At 37.9% G+C, this 21739-nt stretch overlaps 1 protein-coding gene across 26 annotated transcripts in view; it reads right to left on the bottom strand.

The window, feature by feature from the left end:
* The window catches only part of PBRM1 (polybromo 1), an 87637-nt gene that overhangs the window by 4092 nt on the left and 61806 nt on the right, over nucleotides 1-21739 (bottom strand). For 15 of the 26 annotated variants that reach the window (XM_048857729.2, XM_075130575.1, XM_075130576.1 and 12 more), the window contains 9 exons: nucleotides 21084-21229; nucleotides 20457-20614; nucleotides 19091-19274; nucleotides 18100-18310; nucleotides 13075-13276; nucleotides 9030-9194; nucleotides 5082-5237; nucleotides 2278-2348; nucleotides 789-1005 (listed from right to left, as the gene is read on the bottom strand). In XM_048857729.2, the coding sequence (XP_048713686.1) occupies nucleotides 789-1005; nucleotides 2278-2348; nucleotides 5082-5237; nucleotides 9030-9194; nucleotides 13075-13276; nucleotides 18100-18310; nucleotides 19091-19274; nucleotides 20457-20614; nucleotides 21084-21229 (1510 nt within the window). The remainder of the gene's footprint in view (nucleotides 1-788; nucleotides 1006-2277; nucleotides 2349-5081; nucleotides 5238-9029; nucleotides 9195-13074; nucleotides 13277-18099; nucleotides 18311-19090; nucleotides 19275-20456; nucleotides 20615-21083; nucleotides 21230-21739) is intronic. The other 11 variants (XM_075130583.1, XM_075130585.1, XM_075130588.1 and 8 more) reach the window with 3 other exon arrangements.

Raw genomic sequence — 21739 nt, 5'->3', positions numbered from 1 at the left:
AGCATCCATTGGTAGCAAGTTTAGGTTCTGATCCTACCACTAGATCTGTGTGGGGAGATTCGCATTTACTTCAATGGTAAAGATTTGTATGGCTGCAGAGGTCAGGCCTGTGCAGATCCAATTTCCAGGATCAGGGCCTTAAATCAATACTTCACCCTCTACAAACACCACATTATCTCAGATAAAATATTCACATCATCTTGAGCATTGCTGCAACATCTGATTTTTTTTAAAATGTAAATTACGTAAGAAACTCTTTCAACTCTTTTTAAAACAAGATGTTGCAGCATTTCACAATGGCACCTGGAATGAGCAAAAAACTGTATTGCCTGCTTTTGCTGAGTTTAATGTAAACAGCAGTGCTGAATTTTTTTTCATGCTGTACCTCAATGTATGGTCAATTAATATTTCTGAGGTCAATAGTGCATCCTTAAAGGGACACAGTCATCTTGTTATTACAGCAGCCAAAATAGTATAAACTGACAGTCAAGGATCTTTTTTTCCCCTAGTAATTTCAAGCTATATTTTAAGGATGCTGAGTTTAAATATAGTCACCTGACTTCCATTAGCTTTAAGAGAAGTAGCATGGACAAATAAGTTTTGTGTTTAGTTCAGCCAAGTATTTCCTGCTGCACTCTCAAAGCATCAACAAATATCCTTTTTAATCTACAATTGTTTTTGTAACTGATTACCAAGATAGGACTATGATAACCAGTATAAATATAGATTCAAAATAATAAAAAATGTATTCTATCTCCCAATGTCTTACTTTAGTGTAGAAGCCTTACCTGAAAGGGTCTGGTCCCACTTGCTAATACTATTTGATTCAGCACTAAGCCCCTCAATATATTTCAGGTAGGCCTCAGAATGAAGAAGCCGCTGTGTCTTTGGTGGAGGGGAGACAAACATTGGAGTTGTGGGCTGCTGTATAACCTGCTGACTTGCTTGGCTTTGACCAGGGTATGGAGGTGGTGCCTGCTGGCCAGGTGGCCCAAGCATTCCCATCTGAAATGACAAATGATAGAAGAGTGAGCACTTTTTTTTATTCAGCTGCACAGATCTCCATGTAAAAACGTAACCAGGTAAAAGGCAGTGTGATGACTTTCCTGTTTTAACCCCATACCTATCAAAGGGTGGCATTTCTATGGTTTCCAAAGAATGCCAAGAAATACTGAGATAAACACGTGTCCCCCACAAGACGTGCAAGAGGCTAGTCTCTTAATTCAGCATCAGAATGAATACCAGTTGAGATTTAGGCCTGGGCAATTCAATGTATAAAATAGAAAAAGATTTTCAGGTGAAACCTCCACAAAACAGGGCTCCCTGTTTTTTCAATGAGATGCACAGGTACAGGGACTGTCAGAGTTAGGCAATTTCTAGTATTTGTTTTCTTAAACTAGATGGTAAGCTTAGGAGTAGGAACTATATCCTTATGTAGCTGTACCACACAATGGGGCCCCGATCCTGTTTGGGGACTCTGAGCACTTCCATAATATAAACAACAATCATCATCATGCAAGAATCACTAGTGCACGTAAGAAAATCCTGGTTCATGATTGGTTAAAATCCATATGACAGTAAGTTTTCATTATTTATCTCCTTAAAAGGTCAACAATACTGAGTTCTGGAACAATTTTGATCAGGTTACATATGCACTTTACTACCTTCTGACTGGCTCACAGATTAAATATAATTCTAGAAGTCCAAAATCATTTCCCCCCTAAAATGTTAGAATTAGTCTAGTGAATTGGATGCCCAATGAACAATTGGCTTATACTAATCAATGAAAAGGATCATTTGATCATCAATAGAATCTGACCTGATTGTTGAAGAACCAGATAGTGTCTATTGGTTTTATGAGTTTTTGAAGAAATAAAGAGGTGCAGCCTGTTTATTGATGTTTAGAAACAGAGCAAGAAATCTTCTCGCAAACAAATAGGTAAAATATAGGTCACCAGCAATTACACAGTGCACAGAAATGAATCACATCAGTTAGGACAGGAAAAGAAGAATACTGTCTCATTTAAATTGCAGAGGGCACTTTGTTACAATTTAATTAACCAAATTAGAATCTGGCCAAGAAACACAAATACTCTTCCTATGGGATCTTCAATGACCAAAAGTGGTCAGAAATGCCCTGATTTTACATCTCATTTGAAAGACAAACTGCATCATAGCACTCACTACTAGCACACTGTGGAGACATTGGTTCAATATTAACTCAGAGAGTACAATGGAATATGACTTAACATTTCAGAAAGAATGTAAATTACTTACCGGCTGTCCAAAGGGACTTCCTCCTGGTGCTGGAGTGCCTACCATGGAAGACACACTTTGGCCTATAACACCTACATTTTAAAATATAAACAAAATTAGTTTTATTTCATTTCAGTAACCAATGCCATTTTGTCTTTTATAAAGATCTGGCATCATTATCTAACTGATCATCATATCTTTACTATTGAAATTAATTTTATTCACCATAACGATACAACACTGCCTGTCATAGAAAGTTTCTAGATTTAAAAAAGGCATGATACTGAGATGCAGCCTGCTCAGTTTAAAACTCTCTTTCCCCAATCCCCACCCTTTTTTTTGGTAATAATTAAAAAGAGATTCTATTCTTTTCTGGTTTCCATTTTGCCAGTTGCACAGTTATTGTCTGACTAAATCTCACCATTCAAACTATACACCTCTCTTATTTGAAAGTAATCATCCCATCCTTCTTTTAATAATTAAAAAAATTATATATATATATATAGATTTGTTCCATCCAGTGTCATCCAACATTTCCCCTACATTCAACATTATAAAATGTGTTCAAGCAGCAGCAAAACCATGCAATTCCTTTTTTAAAAAAATGCTACTGTATTATATTAGTCTTCTAATAAGAAAAGCAATTTGTGATAAACATTGAAGTGATAAGATTAGTTTACATAGTCTTAAGAGTAAAACAGATTAACGTTATCCACTTATTTTTTAACTTTGGAAATTACATATGATAAAGCATTTCCAATTATTTGGATAAATATTTTACACATTTTCCCTATTACATGAAGTGCAGCAGGGAACAGACCAGGTAAGTCACACTCAAAGATGAATTTACAAACCTAATTGAGAGCTGTCTGGTTCGTGACATTTTAAATGAAGATGACTGGGCCTGAACAGATTAATGAAAGTTGCTCTTGATGCTGTTCTTTATATTTGTGTCGATGCTTCATCGTGTCATAATCAAATATAATTAATTTTCAAATTGAAAATGTATGCATACCAGATGTAATCTGCATGCAGTGTTCTACATCGGTGACATTGATTTTAAAAGATGTGCCACTGTAATTTTTCATTGGCATTTATTCTTAAGCATAAATTGAGCTCATTTTAAAAAACTCACAACATCCCTGTATTTCAAATGTACAAAAATACAGTAACAGGTAAGAATTCTTCCAATGTAAATAGTGTGATATGTCAGGGATTTTTGGGGATGGAAGAAACTTCTCTTCCAGCACCTGAGAATGGCCCCTCCCTCACTCTACACTGTTCCAGATGAGATTCTGAGGACCCTTCGGTCCAAGGTCTATTATTTCTTCCTTGAATCTCTATCCCCTCAGTTCTAAAATGCTGAACCTATAATGCTCATTTCTCCAGTTGTGATAATGAATAACTGACCTCTTAAAGGTACACACCAACCTGGCACAGTGTGGCATCCACTAAACCTTTATACTACTACCATCCTGCTCTTAAATTTCACCGACTCGATGAGCAGGAGATGCAGCTGCATCTTGCGGTCTATCAACAAGCTACAATACTAAACCCATTAATGTTATGAAGTTAATGTGAATCTTGCACACCAGTTTAGGATGCAGCTTGCATACCTAATACTGACCGAGGTTTTTTTTTTAAAAAAACACTTACATTCAGATACATAACCATGTTAATAGGACTTCAGGTAAACATCTACTGTAGTTGCAAATGGAAACTAAAAGGCAAACAAAATACCACTTTCTGTTTATAGATTAACAGCTTAACTACTGAACGTGTGCAACATTTTAAATGGCAGCATTGGAGTGTGCTGCGGGGAGCAAAAGGGGAAAGAAGCAGTAGTAAAGAGTATAAAAGAGGGTAGTGACCTGCAGTCCCAGAACAGGAATGAGACAATAGTACTATCTATACATGGCATTTCCCCCGCTTTCCTAAAATATAACCATTCATCTTTTGCTCTGCTCAGAAATTTAAATTTTAAACGTGAAAATAAAGACAAATGGGGAAAAATGCTGTTCTTTGTCAATGAAGATTTTGACTGATTGATTTACTTCACCAACACATACTTCAAATAAACCTTCTTATCAGGTCTGGGACATAAATTGTTGAATCACTAGCACTGAAGGCTACTGTATACTAACTTGTAAGATTGCAAACAATTTTATAATTAGCCTTATGACTGGACATTTTATAGATTGCAAAGTAAGGGTGAGGACTGCCTTCAACTTTTGTATTTGGTGAATAAATAACAATGACAATTTCTAATCTTATCATATGTATATGTAATTGATTATCTGACCTACTGCTAATACACAGAGATATTTAGTCAGTTGTGTGAATTTAAACTGACTTTGAATATAATTTTTTAAAAACCAACAATGCACAGATGGAAAGGATTTCCACCAGACACTGGCAACAAGAAATCCCACCTATGAATCTAGTAAAAAATTATTGTACATTCTATTTAAATACAAGGATAAGAACTAAGCCGCTTTCAGGGTTTGAAGCTACTGATAAACTAATGCCCAAATAACATGATTTTGACTAGTCATACTTCACCAGGTAAATCTTTTGTTGCTTGTTCACGATATAAGTTGTTCTGCCAACATTTATTAACATTCCATTAAGCTCAATGGACAATTGGGATATACCTGGTATATTCAGCAGCATGGCACATATGTTACAGTTAGACATACCTGGAACATTCAGCAACAGTCAAGCAGTTAAGCTACAAACAAACAAGTTTCAGATAACTTCTGTAACAACTGGTTAAACTGTGAGAACATGAAGATGAAATAATGAGTGAATGTGGACATTCTTACCCGGTGGTGGGATGCCTGGGATGCCTGGCATACCTGGCGGAAGTTGGTGGGGTGGGGGCACCCCAGGGTGAAGTGGCTGCATGCTGCCCATGCTAACAATGCCATCAACTGGGCCCTGCAAAGGTGGCAGCACTGGCGGATAGCCACCTATCATGCCTTGAAGGACACAACAAATTTCAAACATGCATCAATAACATGCAATATGATCTAAATAATAAGACATGCACTACCCACAAATAAGCACCTTTAGTACAGCAGGACAATACTACAATTAGTATCTTGCAAGAACGAACAAAAAATAAAATAAAAGTTATAAATATGAAATGCTATACTTTGGATGAATTAGTATTTAGTGTATTTGTAATGTTCTTCATGGGGCAAAAAAATGCTCAATGTTCAAATACATGTTAACACAAGGAATACATTCAGCCACAATTAAATGTTTCTAATGTGAACAGTTTTAACATAGCATTAAGTTCTGTCACTCATATTCGAATTAACAGCAAAACACTCAAGACATCAATTTTTGCACATCCATACTTTGTGGGATAGCTCTGTGGCCAAACCTAATTGCAAGATATAAAATTCTCTAAGCATTTTTCTGCGCTATGCATGCAGAATTCTTCTATCAAGACTATTTATAATGCATACTCTTTAACTCAATGTAGTGGCATGTTTGTTTTTTTTTAATTACCTTCTATACAACCTGAGCAAATGTTTAAGTGGAAGTTAAAAATCTGATCACTCTGGATGTGCTGGGACATATCAACCTTCATCCCATGCAACCCCACTGAAGTCAGTTGATTTACATGGTGCATAAAAATCAAGGCAGAATTTGACCTCTGATGCTTCATAGGCCTCATAATAAAGAAAAAGATACAATGAAGAATATACGGGACCATCTGCTAACAATCTCAATCTCTTGGGAGTGAGGAAGACCCAAGTACGGTACTGTCAGTAAGCAAACCTGAAAGGCCATGTGAAAGGTCTGTATTATGTTTATTAAGCCCTAGATTTTTAACTTGCTGTTTCCAGTCCCTTGCAGTTTGTTAATTTTGCATGGTATGTTGTCAGAGAGCTAAGGAAAGGTGTTTGTAATACTATGAAAAGATAACTGAGGATAGGAGAAGGTTCTAAAGAACAGGAGATAAGATTAAATATTAATATTGGAGAATCTACAGGGCATGCTGAGAAAGCACCTCCAGAGTCTCCATTACACTGACAATGAACAACCCATATAAAAAATAACTTTAAGAATGTAGAGTTTTCTGGATTAAGACCAACTGATAACTCTCAATAGCTCTGATTGACCACTCTCTCTTTAATAGAACTACTGGGTGTTCAGGAGCAAAGGGTATCTGTAGCTGAAAAATAACTAGCAGCTTGCTCAGAAAACATTGTGACGGATCTGAGAAATGTCAGCTTTTTTTCATGTTTCAAGTTAAGCCAACAATCAAGAAATAACAGTTTGGTCCCATTCACATAATAAGTTTCTTTAGGTGAACAAGAAATTTAGCTCAACATTTAAATTGTAATAGATGTCCATTCAAATATTTTTAAACTTGTCTCTATGAATTTATCAATATATTTCAATGCAAATTTTTATTTTTAAAAATTAAAATCACAGACAAAAATATCGATATAGTAAGTGGTCCCAAAGTAGCTAAAAAGTTCTACTACACCAGCTTGCAGTAAGATCTTCAAGTCAGTCACTTGAATCTTTTAAAAACTTTCCTTTCAATTACAGAAGTTTATTTGTACATATACTGCATGACTTCAATGGAATACTTACTCAATAGCTGATTGACTTAATATACTGTAGTAAAATCTGCATTAAGGATAGGTTCCAGTAGCCCAACCCATGGTTTATGTGACCGCTTCTAATATCTCAATGTGCAATTTCCACTGCAGTTTTGGTTAGTAAAAATAAATCTAATAGGTAACCTGCTTTTTTTTTTGCTCCTTGGATAGCTGTTTACATCTTCTGAACTGTACCTTCCCCCATTTTCCATATAAGCCACAGTTATTTACAGAAGCTCTTGTATATATAATTGTACATGTGACTAGAGATTTGTTTCCTAAATGTGTATCTTAGAAAGTGCTAGAATTTCTCAGCCTCAGATGCTCTACAGAAGCCCTGTAACTAGTCCCACAGGATTATTTCATGCAGATGAAAGTAACAGAACTGAATATATGCTGTCCTTAATTTTTCTATCACCTCATCACTGGCTGAAAGGTTGAGGAAGAAATAAGTGAAATCTCAATTTATTTATTTAGACATTTTCAAATAAAAGACTCCTGGAGACTGGGAAGCGGATGACTTCATTATCAGTTGTAAGGAAAATATTTGGAAGTATTTTGCATGATATAGTGAAGACACACTCTGGAAATTCATTTTTATCAGTCTGAATTATGAGAGGATGGTCTTTGTGTTTGAAGAACTCACCACAAGAGATAAAGTAAACAGTGAATATTATGTGCAGAACTTAGATTTGTCACAAAGCATTTGTAAAGGTTTCACAAAGGGGATTACTAGCTATGAAAAAAAAGACTCCCTGAAAAAATGTAAAATTGATGGTTAGTATAAAGACATGAGAGGCTGAAATTTGTAGCTTTTCTTGCTTGTATAAGATATTCTCCAGGTAAAATAAAGGTGGCAGGGGGGAACTCTTGTTTATAACATATGCAAATGATTTAGATGAGAATATCAAAATGTAAGACAGCAAAATCTGCTTAAGGTATAACAACTAAACATAAAAAATGAACGGCCAGATTCAGAGAATTTCAGAGAACCACCTGAATTTATTAACAGGACTGGGATACTAGCAGAAACATGCAATTTAGTGTAAACAAATGCTTTGCAGTCTGGATATCATAAGCCAAATACGAAACATGTATTTAATTGAACATCCATGCAACCTATTGACCAGAGAGGAATTTAGAGGTCATAACAGAAAATAAAACTACAAGTTGTCAGCTTAAAGTATGGCTGCAGCCTAAAAAACAAAACTGAGAACAAATGAAGTAACTCGAATGCATTAAGGGAGAGATAAAATATACTTTAATTGTATGTACAAAGAACTATTTTTTAGAACTTGACTAAACTAATGTGATCTTTTTAATTAATCTGTGACAGAATTAGATATTGGAGAAGGAAAAGACCTAATACATACCCCTGCCAATGAAGCATAGGTTCCCTTAATATATTCTCCAGGGCTTTGCCCAGCCTTATGACCTAATCCTGGAAACATTTAATACTGGCATAGTCCTACTGAATTCAGCTGGAATACGACTGCTAATCACAATACCAAATAGTACAGATTTGTGGAAAAAGCCCTCAAAGTGCAGTTCTATTCTGTGAAGTGACTTGGTAAAAATGGCAATGTGGGATTTCATATTTATTGTCTCAATTATCCCAGATCAAGCTTTTTCTGTTTACAAGCAAAATAACCTTTTTAGCTGCCAAATCTGCAAACTCATCCTAGAATCTGAAAGTCAGGCTGGATTTTTCAGTCTCACATGTCACCAACAATAAAAGATTTCAAATGGAACCTACTTAACACTTCCATTGATGATGCATGCACTAGAAGAAATCCAGCTCACTTCCCTTTGCAGTACTACCAGGAGTAAACATTTCCTTTAATAAGCAGAGTGAACACAGATGACGGAATACAAACAGGGAGCAGCTCTACTGAGTAAGGAGGAACCTATTTTACAGCCTTTTCCAGAAGAATATTAATGACTAGAAAGCGTAATGGGGGGGTGGGGTGGGGTGGGGGGGGGAAATCAGGATAATTTCAAGTTTAAGTATATTTATTATGAAGAAAGGCTGAAGAGGTGGAGCTTTTTCTTCAGTAGGAATAAAGTGACCCAAGAGAAGTGTTCAGAGTTATGAAGGGGTTTGATAAAGTGGATGAGGAAAAAATGGTCATAGCTCCTACTTTTTACCTGCAACAGGTGTCAACTGCTGATTGAGCATTCCCATTGGTGTTGGTGGCGGCACCACCCCCATAAGAGCCCCGACAGGAGTGCCTGCCCGGGGGGAGGAATTCTGCTGCTGTTGCTGTGCTGCTCGCTCTCTCTCCTGCTGCTCAGCAACTTTAGCTGCCCGCTCTGTAAAAGTATTTTAGATTTTCAGTTCTGTTTTGTAACCCAGAATTTCAAAATATTATCTGTTCATTAAAGAGGACTATTAAAACACTGGCATAGTTTAGTCTAATATAAAATAGAACAGATTATTCTACTCATACAGCATATAATTTGATTTCATTTGGCTCCAGCTAAAACTTTTAGAGAACCTATCATGAAAAATATTCCATCAAGTTTTAAAAATGTGAAGTTTTATTTGATTAAAAAGTTAATTTTAAAAAGTCAAAGAACAGATTTGATCATAACACCAGTGTTACCAACATGATAGCAGCAGCCCAGCACTAGGCCCGGTCCACACTAGGAAAACTGGGCAAAACTTTCCTACTTTTCATACTATTGGCTCAGCTAAGCCAGCAGTAGCAATGTTGGGAGCTCTCGTGTAGATGTGCCACCAGCTGCTGCTGGCATTTTAAGCCCTTTGTCCGTTAGATTTGCCCCAAGCAAGAGAAGGTCGTAAGAGTGTTTAAAATACAAGTGGCAATCAGTGACTCATCTACATCGGGGCTCCCCACGTCCATACTACTGGTGGAGCCGAAACAGTGGTAGAAAATTCTTGCAAGATTTCCCTAGTGTAGATAGGTCCTTAGTGTTTTAGAACATAACAAGCAGCAGATGGATTGACCAAAAATACTTCCTCTGCCTCTCCCTTTGACTTCTCCCTTTCCCCATCACAGTTCCCTTATAGCCATTTCCTTTTTAGCTACAGATGTCTAACTCAAATTGTGCTGCTCTGTAGAAACATGTGTGTCCTTCGTATTGTGAATCTGTTTGGTACCTAGATCAAGTTTCTCACTGCTACTATAAGAATAAAAGCTTGACTGTACAGGAATCTGATGAGAAGACAGTTTTACATGGAAAAAAGGGGTATTCCAAATGCCCACGCAAGGTGCTTTTTGGGCATGCAAGTTACTGATTTGTTTTCTCTGAATATTATATCCTACTGAAGCAATGAGAAGCAACAAAGAATAAATGAATGCAGCATATACCTGTTAATTTTAACAGAACTGAATGGCGGGGCTAAAAGTTTTCTTGAAGTTGGTGAAAGATGAAAATTGTTACTAAAAACAGCAATAAAGTGTCAAATGAAGCTAAGAAGTTCAGCAACAGGATTAAATTATATATGCTACTAAAACACTAGCTTTTACCAGTACAGAAGTCCAAAAGCCTTTATCATACAACTGTGTTTCATGGGTAACTTGTTTGTGCAACCTCTAGAAGTATATAAATACACTGAAAGACCAGTTCCATTTCTTCTAGGCATTTCCTTCTGTGTTTTCACCAATCATCTCAGGAAGGGATGACGACGCATATGAACTCCTACATTTATTACTGGCAACACATATATGATTGAGAACAGAGAACACAAGCCATTTAAGGGGAGATGCCGAAGTAGAGAAGTGGACACTCTTCTTCAGAGTGATTTAAGAATTTGGAGAAAAGACAGATCCAGCTGTTCATACTCTCCTTTAGTTTTGGCTAGTTAAAAAATGATCAGATAGAAGAAGCCCCCTAGACACTCTGCTGAATTACCGTTAAATTTTCTATTTGACCATAATGCTAGTAACTTCAACTTTGGAACGCTGAGTCTTGAAACAGGACTGTGACCCACCCAGTACGGGGCAATGCTACGTAAAATCTGTCTACTGACGTCACAACTGGCACAGATCTAACAGATGAAACTTACAATTTACAATATTGTCACAGCAGTGCAATAATGGTGCACAGACTTAGAAAAATTCAGCTGGGACTCACTATAAAGTTCAGTGACTCCAATCCCAAATCCTTCAGACCAGGGTTTGAAACACAATTTATAAAGCAGGAAGATGCCCCTCTGCTTGAACTTCACTTTTCCTTACAATGAGTCTTTGCCTCATTCATAGTGCATATGTACAAAATTCTTTGCAGTGCGGCTAAGTTAGCCATGCAGACATGTGCAATGAGTCTACTTGTGCTTAAATATTGCTAAAAATTGTACAATTTATACCCCACATGTGCAAGGTTCCATTTTCAATGGGTCAAACTCAGCTAAATCCAAACTAATTTTCACCATAACGCTGAAAGACACTTCTGAGGTGTAAAAATCACACCAAATTTTAGCTTTCTTTCCTCTATTGCAGTGTCCACACTAGCACTTGCATGAATTTTGTGTGTTTTCATAATGGAAGGAATGTATTTTCTCCCACCCACACATACTCTAAGCAAATCAGGTCAGATGTTGTGAGCTCCCCCTCAAGAAAATAATAAAATCTAACTTTGGGTAGGGACCAAGTCTGGCAAAGTTCAAGTTTAAACTGAAAGCTTTGGAAAGTTGTAAGCAAGCAAAATAAGACGATTAAAATGGAACTACTTACACAACCTTAACAATAGTGGGAATTGCTGCTACTGCTGTATTACAGTTGTGTACTCTCCTGAAAAAGCAAATAATCTAGCTTCTCTAATTAGAATGTTTTAAACATGCTAACCATCATACTGTTCTTGAGAGGAAGGACATAAGAAGGGACCTGACATTTCTCTCCTATAAGGTGCCATGCAGACCTATGGTGATGTATAAACAAACTGCAGCCTAGGAAAAATGTCATACTGTATGGTACATTCATGATGCAACAGCATTACTATTTCCTTTATGGAGTTTTCAACAGATAACCCTCAAATGACTAAATGGAGCCTCATTACGCTCTACCCCTGCAAAGAGATGCTATGGAAAATCCACGGGTGGGGAGGGAGAAGTGATGTCATGCAAATTTTTAGTCTGAAAACCAAACCTGCTTTTGAGTTATGAGCATGCCAACAAAACACTAAGAAAAAGCAAACTTATAACTTAACTTTTTTAAAGTAATATTTGTTCTAAAGCCAAAACCTTATATGCTAATTTCCTGCACTAAGTAATTTATTATAACAGTAGTGCTATATACTTCTATAATTTGTGCTTTATAATGGAAATGCTGACACATTCTTAACTATAGCAGCAATAGTGAATACCAACAGAAGAGATTTAAATGATGGTTTATCTGTACTCAGGCAGGGATCTCTTGAAGAGTGTCAACTGTGATTTGAGTTTGATTAAAAAGTTCCAAGACTACTGATGAATATCAGGTAAGAAAAATAAAAAAGTCTTATGGAGTTCTTTTCTGCCTGGACTCTTTGGTCTATAGAACATTCTAGGATTCATTTAGGGAATAGGATATGTCAACAAAATCAGTTACAACTCTTGGACAATGCTAAGGTTCAAAAGGTTATATTCCCAGCATTGTAACGGATTAGGTATCCTGAATTTTTATTTTATTATTTTTGTCCTACTTTATTTTAGCCCAATTTTAATTAAGCAAAAGACTTCTTTTTCCATTATGTTTCCATTCTTTTTCCATTCATGCCTTCTTACCTGCTTCCCATGCTTTGAACAGCCCCACTCTCCTTTTCCACAGAACTCTCTTGCTTGCCTTCCTCCAATCCTCTTTAAATCATCACCTCCTCAAATGACTCCTGAGTAGGTTTCCCTCCCAACTTCCACCCCAGCAATGTTATCTCCATACCCATCCACTTCTGAGTTGTTTCCTTGTTTTGTGTGTCTCTGTGTTCAATCAAAAATACTTTGTGGCAGAGACACACTCTTGTACTTCTAAAGTACAGGGTTCATATGCTGCACTATATAATTAAATTATACTAAGATATTTTCTATTTCATTCCTACAGTTCATTACCATGAACATTTATTTAAACCTTTCCACATACGAAGCTACAAACAAGACATTCTTCCTTAATAGTTAAACTTATCTGAATGAAATTACTGCATCTCTATAGAAAGGAAAAAAGCAGACCAAATATATGTTACTTTAGTTTTCATTTACCTTCATATTCTGCTTTCTTGGTTGCTTCCAAGTTTCTCCATTCAGTTCCTACAAGCCTGCTGAGCTCTCCAAAGGAGTAGTCTGGGTGCTGAGCTTTAATCACAGCTCTCATCTCACTGCTAAATAGGATATACCCACTCATGTTGATCTTCCTTTTTGATCCCTCCTTCTTTGTGCTGCCCTTGGCAGACTTCGGAGTGGACTGTAAGAAAAATGGGTTATGACCACAAATATACAATGGAATCATCACAAGATACAAAAGCCTTTAAAAACTGTTAGAGCATCAAAATTTCCTGTGCTTCAGTAGTATTTATTAAACAGCTGCCTTCCTTGCAGCCCTCAAAGAGATGTCAGGTCTCAAACTCACAGCTCACTTTATAAAACTATACAATTGCATGAGGCAAGGGGGGGTTGGGGCGGGGAGCGAGGGGAAGAAGTGTCACTGGTTTTTAACTTTTCCATACATAATGCTGACCTCACAACTGAAATTTGGGAATATTCTGATTGAGAGAACAAATACCATTCCAAGCTGAGCAAAAGGACTTTCAAGATGAGTGGTTTTCAACCTGTCATCCACGGACCCATGGGGGTCCGCTGACTATGTCTAAGATTTCTAAAGGGGTCTGCACCTCCATTAAAAAATTTTTAGCGGTCCTCAAATGAAAAAAGGTTGAAAACCACTGTTCTAGACCAAGAAAGCTTAACAAAATATGGGCCGTGACTTCAGCAAACTGATTAAAGAAGCCAAAAAGGTAAGGTAAGGTAAGATAATAAGTGTAATTTCATTATATCTCAAACCCCATTCTATAAATATGATTTGAGTAAATACATTGCATTTATGGTTATGGGTCTTACTAAAATTATTTCTACCTTTAATCTTTGGCTTTCCCAACTCCATCTCTCTCTGAACACTCTTTCCTTGTCTTGTTTGGTAGATAAGGTGGGTAGAAAGTTGGTAGATTGTCAGGCTCAACGGGTAGTGATCAATGGCTCCATGTTTAGTTGGCAGCCGGTGTCAAGTGGAGTGCCCCAGGGGTCGGTCCTGGGGCCGGTTTTGTTCAATATCTTCATAAATGATCTGGAGGATGGTGTGGATTGCACTCTCAGCAAATTTGCGGACGATACTAAACTGGGAGGACTGGTAGATACGCTGGAGGGCAGGGATAGGATACAGAGGGACCTAGACAAATTGGAGGATTGGGCCAAAAGAAATCTGATGAGGTTCAATAAGGATAAGTGCAGGGTCCTGCACTTAGGACGGAAGAACCTAATGCACAGCTACAGACTAGGGACCGAATGGCTAGGCAGCAGTTCTGCGGAAAAGGACCTAGGGGTGACAGTGGACGAGAAGCTGGATATGAGTCAGCAGTGTGCCCTTGTTGCCAAGAAGGCCAATGGCATTTTGGGATGTATAAGTAGGGGCATAGCGAGCAGATCGAGGGACGTGATCGTCCCCCTCTATTCGACATTGGTGAGGCCTCATCTGGAGTACTGTGTCCAGTTTTGGGCACCACACTACAAGAAGGATGTGGATAAATTGGAAAGAGTCCAGCGAAGGGCAACAAAAATGATTAGGGGTCTGGAACACATGACTTATGAGGAGAGGCTGAGGGAACTGGGATTGTTTAGTCTGCAGAAGAGAAGAATGAGGGGGGATTTGATAGCTGCTTTCAACTACCTGAGAGGTGGTTCCAGAGAGGCTGGTTCTAGACTATTCTCAGTGGTGGAAGAGGACAGGACAAGGAGTAATGGTCTCAAGTTGCAGTGGGGGAGGTTTAGGTTGGATATTAGGAAAAACTTTTTCACTAGGAGGGTGGTGAAACACTGGAATGCGTTGCCTAGGGAGGTGGTGGAATCTCCTTCCTTAGAAGTTTTTAAGGTCAGGCCTGACAAAGCCCTGGCTGGGATGATTTAATTGGGGATTGGTCCTGCTTTTGAGCAGGGGGTTGGACTAGATGACCTCCTGAGGTCCCTTCCAACCCTGATATTCTATGATTCTATCTTCCTCCTTTCCTTTCGTAGTCTCCTTTGCCCCCTTTCCTTTCCTCCCTCTACACTGTATCACTGGATGATCTTCTCCACTCACACAACTTAGACAATTGTCTTTGGATATGTCTGCATAGCAGCTGGGAGCATGCTTCCCAGAGTGGGTAGACAGACACGGCTAGTTCTACCATAGCTAGCAAGCTAAAAACAGCAATGCAGCCATGGCGACATGGGCAGCAGTTCAGGCTAGCTGCCCAAGTAAAAGTCTGCCCGACCCCCTAGATACATGCTTTGGAAGCTAGCTCAAGTCACTGCCTGTGCCACTATGGCCACACTGCTATTTTTAGTGCACTACCTAGAGCAGAACTACCATGTCTGTCTACCCGGCTCCCAGATGCAATATAGACATACCCTTTATGTTGATGACTAACAAATCTGTCATTCTTCTGATCCTTCGTTCAGTCCTACATCTGGTACCCTCTTTCTGGCATGTCATTCCGACCTCTCCTTGTGCATGTCCAGACATCAGAACAAACTCGTATGGCAAACTCTGAGCTATAAGTACACCCCCGCAAATCCTTCCTTCTTCCCAAATTTTCTGTCACTCAACAGCACCCATCCACCCACCCAGTCACTAAGGCCTATAACATGGGGATCATCTTTTACTCAGTTCTCTATCTAGGCCACATCTAGATTTTCTAGTTCCAATGTCATTTTTCAGCTTTTTCTCCCTATTCTATGCTCAACTGACAACCATTATAATTTGCATCAATTACGTTTGTTAATAATGGAAAGGTTCATGTTTTGTTTGATTTATTTATTAAAATTTGTTGTTGTGTGGGTCTAGTTCTTTGTTGTTAATTTCATAAAGCCACATTTTCACTGAGACTGTGACAATAGCACCCACTTGTAATCTGTCGAGCACTTCCAAAACCAGCATCAGTAGATTTGATAAATTTACTGCTTTTCTCTAGAGACCTTTGCATTATAAAATGTTTTCTAAGTTTTGATTGAAGTCATTTCATGCACAATTCCACATGCTTAGGGCACCGGGATGGAAAAAACCCCAGACACAATCTTCCTGAAAGTGCTAAATAGTGTAACATTGGAAGCTGGGATATCAATTCTTTTTCAATCAATCAATTATGAAGTTGACGTTGGCTGTGGAGGAATTTCTTTGCGCACTTTGGCACTGTGTTACGTGTTACTTCTTTTTTAGCAACGTCTAAGTAGTATGCTGAAAACTAACTTGAACACAATATTTTGCAGGTTTCTTTTCAGACAGACTCAAGAGCACTAAGTACTTTCTAAGAGTTCATAATTAGGTTATTTCTCGTGTTCATCCAACCATCATGTATTAATGTTAACACTGATTCTTTTCAGTTTCCCTTCAATCTTCCTCTGTTTCTTCACTTGCAACACCTAATAGTGGACCTGTGAGTTTAAATCTGTCTAGAAGTAAAAAACATGGAGGATGAAGAACTTCTTTCATTTCTTTAAACTGCTCATTTGTGCTACACTGAAGGCAAGGTTAGGTTGCAACTTTCTTATCAAGCTCAATGTCTTTTCCTTTCGTTAGTTTTTAATGGCATAAGCACCAGTTAATTTTTTTGTTTTTCCAGACTGTTTGTTTTATTTAAATCCCATCATGGAGTTATATTAGAAGGGCATTTGCTAAATGTGAAGACACAGGTGGGGATGGGATGAGAGGGGGTTGAAGAGCATGAAAGATGGGGAAGGAAGGATTGCAGCAACAGCAGATCAGCACAAGGGAGAGCATGATCAGAGTCAAAAGTGCAAAAAGCACTCTGATGACATCATCCATGTCCATTGGTCCCTGATTGTACTGCTTTTGGCAGTGGTCACGCTCCTGATAATGTTCACATTTTAATTTAGAAAAACAATCTTTTTTCATTACTTTAGTCTATTTAATTACCAGTTTCCTATCACTTCATTCACCCATATACTGATGTATGGTAACCACCAAATACATATATTTTTGCAGTATTGATCAGCAGCTTTCACATTTAAAAGTATTAAAATGAGAAAACCACCTAGTGAGTTCAACACTGTGAAGACTGAAAAGTAAGCTGAGCTAAACAACTTCATACAGAAAGAATACATCAGATGTCCTACCCACCTTCCAGAAGTTTAGGTTCAAGCATGCCACGCTGGAATTCACAATTTTACCCACTCCTTATTCCAACATTCAGTGACAGTTGATTCCATCTATTACCCACATACCTTTCTCCACTCACCAAAGACTCTGCTCATTCCTTTTCCCATTTATCAGGTTTTTAGATAGAAAACAATAAAGGTATAGAACTAACAGGAATAATAAGAGAAATGAAGTTCTCACCATACTCCTTTCAACACTTTAGAATAAAGTCTTAATTCACAGATTGAAATTAGTGTCTAATAACCCATAGGTTCACAAGTGACTAGTAATTTTCAGTGCCCAAAGAGACTTATTTTTCAGAGGATGCATGCTCAGTGTTTTCTAAAAAGGTATCAAGCTGAGCACCCAAATATCACAAGTCACTTTTGAAAATTATGCTATACTTTTTGGCATAAAAAAGAAGCTTCAAATATCTATTAGGTTCACGTAAATTCAGAGTACCAGGAGTTCAGTCAATACACACACACACACTAAAACCCACTAATCCATTTTAGTAGAGGGGTAGGTGGAGAGGGACATTTCTCCCATCCCACCACCATAATTCTGCTTGCTTCCTGCCATCAAGTTTTGTAGAATTCTTCATACGATAGTGAAAACTTGCTCTAATTATCTCCCCATTTGAACATATTCCTTAAAAATTACTTAATTGTGCAAAGACACTGCTGCAATGCGTACCATATTAGAATGTAGAAGTGTCCTGAAAAATTATTCCATGGGCTGTTAAGATTAAATATAAACCTCCTCGGTGGATATAATTACACTTTTGTTCTGTTTTCTTGTTAGGGTTGGGTTGGGGTGCGGAGTGGGATAGAGAATACTGACTGGTATACCATTCAACATTTTTTAAGAGGCATCTTTACCTGTGGTGGAGTGTATGGCATTATATCCAGTTCACTAGTCAGTGGAGTCTGAAGCTGAGGCATAGAAGGTGCTTCAATGATTTCACCTTCTTCTTCTGCCATCTCTTCAATATCCTCTTCACCCCCTTCCAATTCCGCAAATTTTGCTTCTAGCTGCTGAATCTTTTTCTCCAGTAATGGAGATGGCTCCTTCTGAGGGACTATGGGTTTTCTGAAGAAAAGAAAAGAAAAAAAAAAAAAAAAAAAACATCCTCTGCATGACAGGTCACTCGTAAATCTTATTCTGAGGGTATGCCTGCACTGCAGCTGGGAGCATGTTTCCCAGCTTGGGTAGATAGACACATGCTAGCTCTGCTCAAGCTTGTGTGCTAAACGTAGCAGTGTAGATGGGGACAGCATGGGTGGCAGCCTGGGCAAGCTGCCCGAGTATGTAACCAGGGGGTCAGGTGGGTTTGTACTCAGACATGTGTTAGCTCTGCTTGAGCTAGTGCACTAAAAATAGCAGCGTATCTGGCAATAGCCCAGGTGGCAGCTTGGGCTAGCTATCTGAGCACAAACCCGCCTGACCCCCCTGGGTATGTACTTGGGAGTCCAGCCCAAGCTGCCGCCCATGCTACCCCCAGCTACACTGCTCTTTTTAGCTGGCTAGCTCAAACAGAGCTGGTGTTGTCTGTCTACCCAAACTGGGAAACAAAATAAATGAATATTCCTTCTTGATAATAATGTCCATCAATTGGGAGGATAGTTAGGCCTCGCTCTGACATCTTTGCATGGCAAGGTCACACCATATTATTTTGTGTAGATCCCAGGAGGACTGGCCCTTTGAGAACATAACAGCTTTTACCAAAGCCTGGAGTGAAAATTATAGTTCAGTGGAGGAAAGCGAAATGTGAAGGTAGCAGCTGAGATTATTTTTAAATATTTGTGATCAGCCTGATGCAATTTTGAATAGTAAAATTGAAAAAATGTTTTTTTTCCAATAATATTTTACCTAAAGTAGTAAATTTCATCATCCACTACTTTTGCAGAGAGTGAAAATCTCTTAAGCCCTTTAAATTTTTTCATCTGTTTGTCACTTTCATTGTAGCGGCTCTCACAGAGTAGAACATCATTTTCAGAGATCTCTGTTGGTCTACAAGACAGGAAGTCCTTGAATGACAACACAGCACATTTCCCTGCAAAAGTAAGAGAGAAGGGTAACGAACAGTAGTACCCTGTCGTCATAACTCTAACATGAAGTATTTCAAAAAAAGCTGGGAAATTCAATTTTCCACCCATCTCATACATCCTGAAGATTCATGGTGCTTTACTGTACTCAACGGAACACACTCACATTCACTGCACTTTGCTCATACTGAGTTAGATGATCTATCAGAGGAGGGCTCCACTCACACACACAGAACAGAAATCATGACAAAATAAAAAAGGACGGGAGAAATTGAAAACAAAACACTTGGTTAGAAGATAGCTGAGGTAAAAAATGTTTTGGTGGAATCCACCTAACACCGCCCTCTTCCCTCAAAATACAGTTTCTTCAAAAAAAATGTATTTTTAAAAGAACCAAATGTAGTAGAACCCCGTTTATCTGAGCCTCCATTACCTGGCTCTCCATATTAAATGAACCACTAGCCACCCACGGGGCTCCAGTCGGGGTGGACAGATGGAGACTGGGCAGCAGGGCTCTGGTTTATCCGGATTTTTGGTTATCTGATCTGGCCCCGGTCCCAATTAGATTGGATAATCAGGGTTCCACTGTATTTTTAGAAAGCCTAGAAATGAGCAATTAAATAATCTAGAAAGTCCTATACTGTCACAAAATATTCCATCACTATCATTCAACTGCATTTAATATTGCATCCCAAACACTACAAAAAACATATCCAAAAAGTCAAAATAAATTACTAAGAGTTTAAAGATCCCATTTCTTAGCCAAGGCACCATTTCCATTTACCTCCTAGTATACCACAATGGTATCTAGGTGCTTTTTCAGATACATTAGACTGGAATAAAGAAGTCCCTGTGGGCTTCATAGTCTTCTGCTTCCTAGTTATAGAGGTTCTGTATAAATAAATACAGAAATAAATAAATATAATTTTTAAATAAATATAATTTGTGTTATGGTGGGAAAACATCAAAGAGAAGGATCTTTCAAAAAGCCCTAAAGGTGAATAGTATGAAGCCCAAAAAAGTAACTTTGGGTAATTTATCCATTCTTTCTCTCTCTACACACACACACACACACACACACAAAAAGGTTGGGGGGAAATAGACCCACAGACAGCTATAAGCTTAGACTAAAAAAAAAGTACACAGGAAAAGAGAGTTAGCCAGTTACATTTAAAATTGTAAATAACTACCCAGAATGCAGGTCATTGGACAGGTCTCTTCTAGGTTACTCAAAAACACTTCCTTCTTGTAGAACATTTTAGTTGGCTCATGTTCAGTTTCTTCTGGGTGTATGAAGATTGGGCCAAAGAAATACGCAGCTCCATCCCGTACCCACATCTTCTCAATTCTAAAAAAAAACCCAAGCCTCTGATAAAGGAATAAAAGGAATTCCCTCCTATAGGAGCTAACTTCATACAGTAGATGGTTATGAAAGCTGTCATTAAAAAACGACTACAATCAGCGTCAAAAACTCTACTTTATATGCACTTAAAAATGAGAAAAATATAGTAATTATGTTGGCTAAGTAGCACTTTATTTCATTTATATAATTTATTACTGCTACTTAATTACTGTCACTTAAAGCTCCATTCTCAAGAGGCTTTAAAGCAGCACTGTGCTATCCGACAGTAGTCTGACACCTTCTCCTACATTAGGATAATTAAACTGTGACTGAGGATAGGTGAAAGAAAAATAATCAGCGTATCCACCATATTACTTTTTGGCCTCAAGCAGTCTATAAAACCAATGGATTTTAGTTGTCTAATTATGCTAACTTTATAGCTACAATTTATAAATAGAGAAGAAAATATATCTACCTGCCCACCCGAGGTCGCACTAAGCCATGTGATTTTATAAAGACACAATCCCCAACCTTAAGCCACATATCATTATAACGGAGCTGTTCAAAGTAATGGCAACCAGGTTCTCCATTTGACATTTCCACTGGAACATCTTCTTTCTCCTACATCAACATATATATATTAAAAAGCTGGTAAAATTAGGAAAATTGATTACAAAAGGAAAAAGGTGCTGGAGTATGTTAAAAGGAAACAGGTTTTACTGAATCTTAATTTTAATGGAAATAAGTTAAAAAGTAGACACAAACATCCAAAAACGTAAGCCCTTAAATTTGAAAACTAAAAGGCCAAGCTTACTGGCTATGAAAGTGGTTAGGTTTGCAATTCCTAATAAACAGTTGTTGTTTTTCCAGATAATCAATTTGATGGTCCATTGGCACTTTGTTGGTTTATTGATATCAAATTAATTAATTAGCTATCTTGGATGGTTAAAGCAAAACTACAATATTCCTCACTTGGTTTTAGTAAACACGATTACATGGTCGGGGCAACTAAATTAGGCATTTGGTCAAATTACTGTGAGTGAAGGCATTCACTGTTCATACCTTAAATATCACAATTACCACCATACTGCATATTTTTAAAAATGTCATGCCGTTTATCCTATTTAATTC

The sequence above is a fragment of the Caretta caretta genome, chromosome 7, assembly GCF_965140235.1.
Source record: "Caretta caretta isolate rCarCar2 chromosome 7, rCarCar1.hap1, whole genome shotgun sequence".
NCBI lineage: Eukaryota > Metazoa > Chordata > Testudines > Cheloniidae > Caretta > Caretta caretta.
The sequence above is the reverse complement of the archived record's forward strand: the minus strand, read 5'-3'. Positions and strand labels throughout refer to the sequence as shown.